The sequence below is a fragment of the Heterodontus francisci genome, chromosome 3, assembly GCF_036365525.1.
Source record: "Heterodontus francisci isolate sHetFra1 chromosome 3, sHetFra1.hap1, whole genome shotgun sequence".
Classification (NCBI taxonomy): domain Eukaryota; kingdom Metazoa; phylum Chordata; class Chondrichthyes; order Heterodontiformes; family Heterodontidae; genus Heterodontus; species Heterodontus francisci.
Genome location: NC_090373.1, coordinates 162330733 through 162340803, shown reverse-complemented (window position 1 = coordinate 162340803; position 10071 = coordinate 162330733). Strand labels below are relative to the sequence as shown.

The 10071-nt window shown below is 43.5% G+C and overlaps 1 protein-coding gene across 5 annotated transcripts in view; it reads left to right on the top strand.

The window, feature by feature from the left end:
- Nucleotides 1-10071, top strand: part of ak9 (adenylate kinase 9) — a 455773-nt gene that overhangs the window by 104335 nt on the left and 341367 nt on the right. For all 5 annotated transcript variants that reach the window (XM_068027233.1, XM_068027231.1, XM_068027230.1 and 2 more), the window contains one exon: nucleotides 3624-3740. In XM_068027233.1, the coding sequence (XP_067883334.1) occupies nucleotides 3624-3740 (117 nt within the window). The remainder of the gene's footprint in view (nucleotides 1-3623; nucleotides 3741-10071) is intronic.

Below are 10071 nucleotides of genomic sequence, written 5' to 3'. Positions count from 1 at the left end.
ACCTGTCATTTGTGAAACTGATGATGCAATTTTTAAATAAAAAGCTGGTGTGGAGGAAGAAGCCAATGGGAAATTTCTCAACTCTGAAATTCATCTGCAGGCCGGATGGAAACCTTTGGCGGGCCAGATCCTGGCCAGCAGGCCATATATTGAACAACCCTGTTCTCAGTGTTAGAAGTTGTGACTGGGAGGTGTTGTCAAAGGAGCCTTGGCGAGTTAGCAGGTACATACTGCAGCCACAGTGCACCTGTAGTGGGTGGAGCAAGCGTTTAAGATGGTGGTGTACCAATCAAGTTGGTTGCTTTGTCCTGGATGGTGTCAAGCTTCTTGAATGTTGGAGCTGCACTCCTCCAGACAAATGGGAAGTTTTCTCACCCTCCTGACTTATAACTTGTAGATAGTGGACAGGCTTTTGGGACTCAGAAGGTGAGTTACTCACTGCAAAATGCCCAGCTTCTGACCTGTTCTTGTAGCCACAGTATATGGCTCGTCCATTTAAACGTCTGGTCAGTGGTGATGCCCAGGGTGTTGTTGGGGGATTTGGTAATGATAATAGCATTGGATGTCAAGGAGAACTGATTAGACTCTCTTTAGTTTAGTTTAGTTTAGTTTAGTTTAGTTTAGAGATACAGCACTGAAACAGGCCCTTCGACCCACCGAGTCTGTGCCGACCATCAACCACCCATATACTAATCCTACACGAATCCCATATTCCTACCGCATCCCCACTTGTCTTTATATTTCCCTACCACCTACCTCTTGTTGGAGATGGTCATTGCTTGACACTTGTGTGGCGCAAATGTTCCTTGCCACTGTTCAGCTTGTTCCATCTCCCATCCCTCTTCTTTAAAGTCTTCATCTATCTTTCTTGAAGACCCACCTGAGTTCTTCCTTGAGATAACCTTCCTTTTTTCTTTATTTAGCCTCTGCGTTGAACAAGTCCTCAATCTTTGATTTCAGTTTTTGTCTCAGCTCCCTTATCATCGCTCCTCTGAATTCCATACCGTCCTATCATATTTAAACCTCTCCATGCACAAACACTCTTCTACTGATGTTCACAGCTACACCTTAAGCTGATTTGCTAACCCCTCCCTCACCTCTGCTTTTAATGCCATATCCATGCCATAACCTTTACTATCACCTATCTGCTTTTTTCCTTGTATGTTTTTTTAAAAAAACATTTTATTCATTCATGGGATGTGGGTGTTGTTGGCAAGCCCAGCACTTATTTCCCATCCCTAATTGCCCTTGAAAAGATGATGGTGAGTTTCCTTCTTGCATCAATGCAGTCAATGAGTTCTAGATACATCCACATGCTGTCAGGGAGGGAGTTCCAGGAGTTTGACCCAGCAATAGTGAAGAAACGGCTATATAGTTCCAAGTTAGGATGCACTGTGACTTGGAGGGGAACTTGCAGGTGGTGGTGCTCCTATGTACCAGCTGCCTTTGTTCTTCCAGGAGGTTGAGGTCTTGGATTTGGAAGGTGCTATCGAAGGAGCCTTGGTGAGTTACTGTTGTGCATCTTGTATATGGTACACACTGCTGCCGCTGTGCGCTGGTGGTGGGGCAGTGAATGTTAAAGGTGGCGAATGGGCTGCCAATCAAGAGGGCTGGTTTGTCCTGAATGGCGTCAGGCTTTGTTCTTATTCATTTGTCGGATATGAGCATTGCTAGCAAGCCCAGCATTTGTTGCCCATCCCTAATTGCCCTTGAAAAGCTGGTGGTGAGCCACCTTCTTGAACTGCAGTTGTCCACGTGGTGTAGGTACACCCACAGTGCTGTTCGGGAGGGAGTTCTAAGTTTCTGATCCGGCGACAGTTAAGGAATGATGATATAGTTCCAAGTGGCTTGCAAGAAATCTTGCAGATGGTGGTGTTCTCATGTGTCTGCTGCCTTGTCCTTCTAGGTGGTAGAGGTCACGAGTTGGGCGATTCTGTTGAAGGAGGCTTGGCACGTTGCTGCAGTGCACTTTGTAAATGGTACACACTGCTGTCACTGCGCTGGTGACCTTGGGTTTCTTTAAGGCACAGGGGCATAAACTTAAGAGTACCTCTTGCAAAGTTAACAGCCATCTATTTCCAGATCGACCCTGATCACATCAAGCCCTACCAGGCCTTGCTGTCTGCTGCCAAATCTGCTGACTATTCTAAGATCCTGCTGGATAGCAAGAAGAACCCCAGGCTCTTTCACTACAAACTCCCTCCTTAAACTCCTCTCTCCTCCCCACTCCACCGTCACTTTTAATGCATTAATGTTGGCTTGGCTGATTCCCAATCTTAACCATCCAATTCTGCTGCTCATATCCTATCCTGCACCAAGCCTGCTTACCTATCACCCCTGTCCTTATATTGGCCTCTGCTACCCCAAAACTGAAAATTTAGATTTCTTTTTCTTATTTTTACCCCTCTTCATTTCTAAGCACCTCTCATCCTATAACCTCTCACTCCAAACTCTCTTCCTTTGTGTCTAACCTTTTGTACATTCCCCTCCTCCTGACTTTCATTTGCCTGGGTCCTCACTCTACAATTCCCTCTTTATACCCCTCTGCCTTTCCACCTCTGTGCCATGGGCGGCACAGTGGCGCAGTGGTTAGCACCGCAGCCTCACAGCTCCAGTGACCCGGGTTTGGTTCTGGGTACTGCCTGTGCGGAGTTTGCAAGTTCTCCCTGTGACCGCGCGGGTTTCCGCCGGGTGCTCCAGTTTCCTCCCACAGCCAAAGACTTGCAGGTTGATGGGTAAATTGGCCAATGTAAATTGCCCCTAGTGTAGGTAGGTGGTAGGAGAGTTGAGGGAAGGTGGGGATGTGGTAGGGAATATGGGATTAATGTAGGATTAGTATAACTGGGTGATCGATGGTCGGCACAGACTCGGTGGGCCAAAGGGCCTGTTTCAGTGCTGTATCTCTCTATGACTCTCTGCCTCTCTGCCTTTAAAATCCACCTCTTTGACCAGGTTTTCGGCCGCCCCTCCTAATTCTTCTTTAACTAACATCCTTTGTGCCTCGGATCACTGTGAAGTGTCTTGGGATTTTTTTTGTTGTGTTAAAGATATTATATTGTTGTCTGTAAAGGATGTTTGGTGTGAAGAAAAAGGATTATCTACTTTGTAGAATTTTCTTCATCCTTCAAATATAATGACATCTTCAACATGCCATACTGCCACCTGTTCATTCCCACAGCTGTATTCAGGAAGCAAATTGAAAGATATGTTTTTTTTGATATCTTCTATGATCATAGCGAACTGCCATTTTGCAAGTACAGCTATCTTTATATAAATATTCAGATCTAAAACTACACATTGTGGAAAAGAACCTTTAATTCAATGAATAGCCAATTAAACTAGTAAAATATGTTTATTCCTAACTCAATTAATAATATCTACAAAATTTGATAGCTTCAGCACAAAACAGAGCATGAATATATTTGTGCTTGTTCTGACTTTATATATGCATTTATGTAAAGAAATACAAAGTCCATCTGTAAACTGTCAGCGTAACATTCAAATCCATTTATTTGCAAAGGTATTTTAACAATAGAACGGAAAAGAACAAGAAAATAACAATTATATTTGAAAGTATGTATTTTATATAGTTCTAAGAACTTTTGTTTTTGTGTTTGATTTAGGAATAGATGAGATTACAGTAAAAGACATAGCAGCCTCAGAAGATCCAGAAGAAATTGAAGCTGCCCCAGAACAGGGAACATACAAGGAGGATTTAACAAAAAAACCTTTTGACATAGGTAGGTAAAACAGTTCAGTGAATGTTAATACTAGCTAATACTCACTTTTGTGACATGTTTTTCTTTTGTGCTTTTACTAAATTTTCTCGATTCTTCAGTATGTTCAAATAAATGTGTGGTCTGGTTTCTATTATCTATTTTAATATCTTACAATTAGTATTGCTCATAATTAGTATTTGTTCAGTATTCTGTTATTTTATGGAGTAATATGGGAAGCGCCAGTGTACTCCACATTGTTCTCTTTCGTTTTCACCTATTGGCTGCATTGTCCACAAATCTGTGAGTACACGCGTTGGGAGAAATAAAACTAAAAAAAAAATCTTTCAAGCTTCTGTAGAATGTCCAATGCTTGATGACGCAATGAAAGAGAACAAAATTGTTGACACGAACAAATACTGCAGCAAATTGTGAATTTGTATGCCATTACTTGAATTAACTAAAAAATCTAATACAAATTATAAAAGAAAGTTATTTACATTTCTTATTGTGAAACATCCCTGAATTTGTATAAATAAGTAAGTGGTTTCTTGAAAGAATACATGGATTAATTAATTCAATTCAGAAATTTTAATTAACAGAGCCTATGCTGTATTTTGTCTATGTCCTGTAATTTGTTCGGGAGAGTAAACAGATTAATGTACAATCTGCTCATTAAGGTTTATTTTTGCCTGTTGATCATCATCTAACTGGAAGTAGGAAAGGATAGCAGAGAGATTCAAGGACATAAGAAGCACTCTACCACTCTAATCAATATATTAGTGTCAACTAACTGGAATGCTAGCTGGTACGGTGCCTTATGCATAAGAATATGGCCAAAATTTTATGTCCCCCCTCCCCCCTGCCCAGGAGCAGGCTGGAATGCAGGGCGGGTCATAAAATCAGGTGGAATGGCGGAGGCTGCTATGCCCTTCACCTACCCACCGCTGCTGGTATTTTACCAGCAGTGGATGGACACCGCCACCTGGGAGAGGGAGGGGTGGGTGGGGGGGTGGGGGTCCTTCCCAATCGGGCACCCTGTGCCCCACAGAGGGCCCTCTCCAACAGCATGGGCTGCAACCGCTGGAAGCCCCTCCTTCCCTCCCACCCTCACGATCAAAACTGCCCCCCCCATCCTCATCGCTGGGGCCTGGCTGATTGGGCCGAGCGAACCCTGACCCCAATTACCCTGTTCTCTGGCCTCCATCACTGGCTGGGTCGGGGCCTGCTGCAGTCCCAGCAGTGGCCACTACTCCCAGTGGCACTGCTGGGACTGAAGAGCTGCTGGCCCTCTGATTAACCAGCAGCTCTCAGAGGCAGGGCATTCTGCCTCAGAGGGGAAGAAGCCACGACCTCAGGCAAGTAATTGTGCCAAGCAAAATAGCATTGTGGCTTCTATGGCCACCACCTCCTCGTTAAATCCCAGCCCATATAAAAAATACTGGACAGGAAAAGACTACTGATTCATCCAACCTTTCCTGTGCAATTGTGATGCCTTGTCGTCATAATATATACACTCCTGACCCCATCTGCAAGCCACCCAGATCCCTCTAAGGTCATGATCATAGACCCTGCTAGCCCTTGCAGCTAAACAGCACATTCTGAATTGAAATGCAACATTACATTAAACATTTCCACTCACTGAGTGGTTTTGAGCACCAGCAGTTGAGATCACATAAAATGCAGTATATCACTGCATCAAAAGGGTTGCAGATGCTCTGTTTAAATATGGTTGGCATCCTTTCATCTACAAAAGATGATAGACACGAAGCAAACAATCCATTTAGGTGGTGTCTTCTCTTTGTGCATCTTTGCTGATGGCTGTGAAGGCCAATCCTTGAGAGGCAGATCCTGCCACAAATGCTGCAGGTGAAGTTTCCAAGTGACGCTGTGAGTTGTTGTTTTTGGCATTGGCACCTGTTGCCAAGCTGCTGATGCAACTGATCGTTGTGGCAGTGCACGCAGTCCACAGGATGTGTCGCCATTTCCCTCTTTTGCCAGCTTGTGACTGCCAGGTGTGATAGTCGACTTTTAGGGCCTTCATGTCATTCTTGCAAGCATCGTTGAACCGTAGCTTTGGGCGCCACACTGGTTGTCTGGCCCCGGCTACCTCACCATACAGAAGGTCCTTTGGTATGTAACCATCTACTATCCTGTGGTCGTGTCTGATCCATCGAAGCTGCCACTGTTTGATTAGTGCCAACACACTTGGGAGCTCTGCATTTGAGAGGACTGCTGCATTTTTTGATTTTGTCCTGCCAGGATATACCCATAATGCACCGCAGACAGTGAAGATGGAAATTATTGAGCTTCTTTTCCTGGTAGCTGTAAGTTGTCCATGTTTCACAGCCATGCAGCAATGTGCTAAGGTCACAGGCCTTTTAAACCATCAGCTTGGTCCTAAAGTTAAGCTTGGTGTTATCCCATGCATGTTTCGCAACTCGGTCAAAGTAGTAGCTGCATTCCCTATATGTGTGTCAAGCTCTGCATCGAGGGACAGATTGTCTGTCAGCATGGATCCAAGATAGCAGAATTTGTTAACCACTTCCAGTGGGGTGTTATTTAGTGCGATCAGGGGTAGCGATGCAGCGGCTTGTCCCATGACCACGGTTTTCTTGACGCTTATAGCCAAGGATAGCATGGGAGAGACCGTCCATGAGTCTTTGTAGCTGAGTTTCCATGTGAGCTACTAGTGCAGCATCATCAGCGTAGAGAAGTTCTCTGATCAGGACATGATGTGTTTTTGTCTTCGTTTTCAGCCTTGATAGGTTATAGAGCTTGCTGTCTGACCTAGTGTGCAAGTAGACTCCTTCCATATCTGCAGGGAAGGCGAAAGTCAGGAGTATGGAGAAGAACATGCCAAACAGAGTGGGGGCTAGGACACAACCCTGTTTCACTCCATTCTTCACTCTGAAACTATTGGAAGCGGTGCCATCAAACTGTGCAGTGCAATGCATGTTGAAGGAGTGGATATGACAAAGGAGCTTAGGTGGACAGTCAATTTTTCCCAAAATCTTGTAGATCCCTGCTCTGTTGACGTGTTGAATGTCTTAGTGAGATTTATGAAATCAAGGTAAAGGAATATACTGTGTTCCCTACACTTCTCTTGTAGCTGGCGTGTGGAGAAGATCATTTTCACAATAGATCTGCCAGTACAGAAACCACACTGCGCTTCTGGGTACACTCGGTCTGCAAGTAAATGGAGTCTTTTAATTATGATCCTAGCAAAGGCTCATAATGTCTCATAAAAACATGGTTCCTGGACAGTCAATTCCCTAGGAAGATCCTTGCTGTTGACGTCTATCTGTGGCCATCTGTTGCTCTTTCTGCCCCACTAAATCCTCTCTTTTTTTGTTTAGTTCCCATGATTCTAACAGTGGGTGCATTTTTAGCTCAAACCTCAAGTTAACTGAACAAACCCATCCCCCGACCTTACCTTGTGAGCTCTGGTAAAGATCTGGATAAGACCTGGATGTGATATTTCTCTCAAACCTGACTTCAAATTCCTGGCTTCACTGGATATCAAGATCATGTGTCTGTGCTGGACTACATTGGAAAAATTGTAAGACTCTGCTTCCGTCTGTAATTTGCTGCCTTTTTTAAATTTTTGTGATCTGTGAACTGTGGAAAGGATCTGGAAAAATCTAGATCTAGATCTTCTTTAAAACTTGGCTTCAAATTTCCGGACTTATCTCAATATCAAGAAGATGCTTTTGCTCTGGACTACACTGGTTATAATGTAAGATCCAACTTTGTCTCTGAATTGCTGCTCTGTTGTCTTATTTCAAGTAACTTTGATCAGTTTCCTGCCTTTACCCACTACTGCTGTGATTGAACACAAGCACACAAGAAATAGGAGCAGAAGTAAACCATATGGCCCATCGAGCCTGCTCCGCCATTCAATACAATCATAGCTGATCTTGGGCTTCAATTCCACTTTCCTGCCTGCTCCCCATATCCCTTGATTTCCCTGTGAGACCAAAAATCGATCTATCCCAGCCTTAAATGTATCCAGTGATGGAGCATCCACAACCCTCGGGTAGAGAATTCCAAAGATTCACAACCCTTTGAGTGAAGTAATTTCTCCTCATCTCAGTCCTGAATGATTGGCCCTTTATCCTGAGACTGTGCCCCCTTGTTCTAGATTCCCTGACCAGTGGGAACAATCTCTCAGCTTCTACCCTATCAAGCCCTTTCAGAATCTTGCATGTCTCAATTAGATTGCCTCTCATTCTTCTAAACTCCAGAGAATATAGGCCCAATTTACTCAGCCTCTCATCATACAACAACCCCCTCATCCCAGGGACCAATTTAGTAAAGCTTCGCTGCACCGCCTCCAGTGCAAGTATATCCTTTCTTAAATGTGGAGACCAAAACTGCACACAGTATTCCTTGAAGGAATGGTGACAAGTCAAGGTAGTGTGTGACATGGATGGAAACTTGGAGATGATGATGTTTCGATGCGCCTACTGCCTTTGTCCTAGGACCTAGGTGGTAGAGATTGTGAGTTTGGGGATGTGATGTTGAGCAAATTATGATGTTGACTTGGCATGTTCCTGTAGGGCATCCTACAGATGGTACACACTGGAGCTACAATACACCAGTTGAGGCAGCAGGTGTTGGCACAAGTGGTTGATGTGCCAATCAAGTGGACTGATATGTTCTGCATGCTGTCAAGCTTTTTAAGTGTCTTTGCAGCTGCTTCCATCCAGATAGTGGAGACTGTTCCATTACACTCCTGTCTTGTGGCGTGTAGGAGATGAAGAGGCTTTTGGGATTAGGAGGTGAGCTACTCACCTTAGAATATCCAGCCTTTGGCCTGCTCTAGTAGCTAAGGCACTTATGTGGCTGGTTTTACTAAGTTTCTGCCCAATGGCAACCCCTAGGATGTTAATGGTGGTGGTTTTGGTGATGGTAATGCTAACAGCCCCACTTCTGACCTTATTATGGAAGGAAGGTCATTGATGAAGTGGCTGAAGATGGTTTGGTTTCCTCGGTACGATTCTAGTCACTAGCAAGTTTTCTTCCTGATCCTCATTGACTTCAGTTTTACTGGGGCTTGGTGCCACCCTCAGTCGAATTCTACATTGATGTTGAGGACAGTCACTCTCACTCACCTCTGGAATTCAGCTCTTTTGTCCTTGTTTAAAGCAAGGCTGTAATGAGGTTTGGAGCTGAGTGGTCCTAGCGGAACCTAAACTGAGCATCGGTTAGTAGGTTAGCGGTATGTAAGAACCGGTTAATAGCACTGTTGATAACTCCTTCCATCACTTTATTGATGATTTGAGAGTAGGATAATAAGATGATAAGTGACTGTGTTAGATTTGTCCTGCTTTTTGTGAACAAGACATACCCAGGCAATTCTCCACATTATTGGGTATAGTCCAGTGATGTCACTGTACAGGAACAGCTTTGCTAGAGGTGCAGCTAGTTGTGAAGCAGAGGTCTTCAACACTGTAGTCGGGATGTATCATGTTTTCATGCAGAAACAGAATGATTCTCCTTTGAGCTCTGGCTGACAGAAAATAATAAAAATCCTGCCTGTTAGATAAGTTGGACAAAAAATCATCAGATATTAAAATACGAACTTACAGGGACGTGATCTGTCATGGTTAATAAGCTGAAGCTCTATCTTGGACTAAGCAGCAATGATCGTCTGGGAGTATTGCATGGCTGAGTGATGCAAAATAATACTGACATCAAGCAATTAAATTCTTCTGTAGAAGTAATTCTGTGGTGGATGCCAGTGCATTAAGACACAGCAGACTGAGAGCAACAAATTGGAAGACACCAGCAAGAGTTGAAAAATCAGTTAAAAGGTAGAGATACAGAAATAAAATGAACATAGCGAAAAGTAAAAAATCGAAGATTTGAAAGAGGACAGATTGAGAGACTTCATAAGAGCAAGATTGAAACTAAAAGCAGGCCAAATGAGAGAGAAGCCAATAGATGATACAGTTTAAGACATAAAGCTGGTGAGAAGGAAATACACAGATGCAGTCATATTGGAAGAATCATGCTGAATTAACGGTCATTAGCCCCAATACCCATATCACCCCACCCGCTCTGTGGAATTACCATGAACAAAAACAGAAATATGGTGTAAACCAAATTAAATCATGACCATTGATATTATCTGTATTCTGTATTTGTCACAAATTAAAATAAAGTATTACAAAAAAAATTTCAGACTGGAAAAATATTTTACATAATGTTAATTTTATTTGGAATTTTAGATTAGAGATACAGCACTGAAACAGGCCCTTCGGCCCACCGAGTCTGTGCCGAACATCAACCACCCATTTATGCTAATCCTATATTCCTACCAAACATCCCCACCTGTCCCTATATTTCC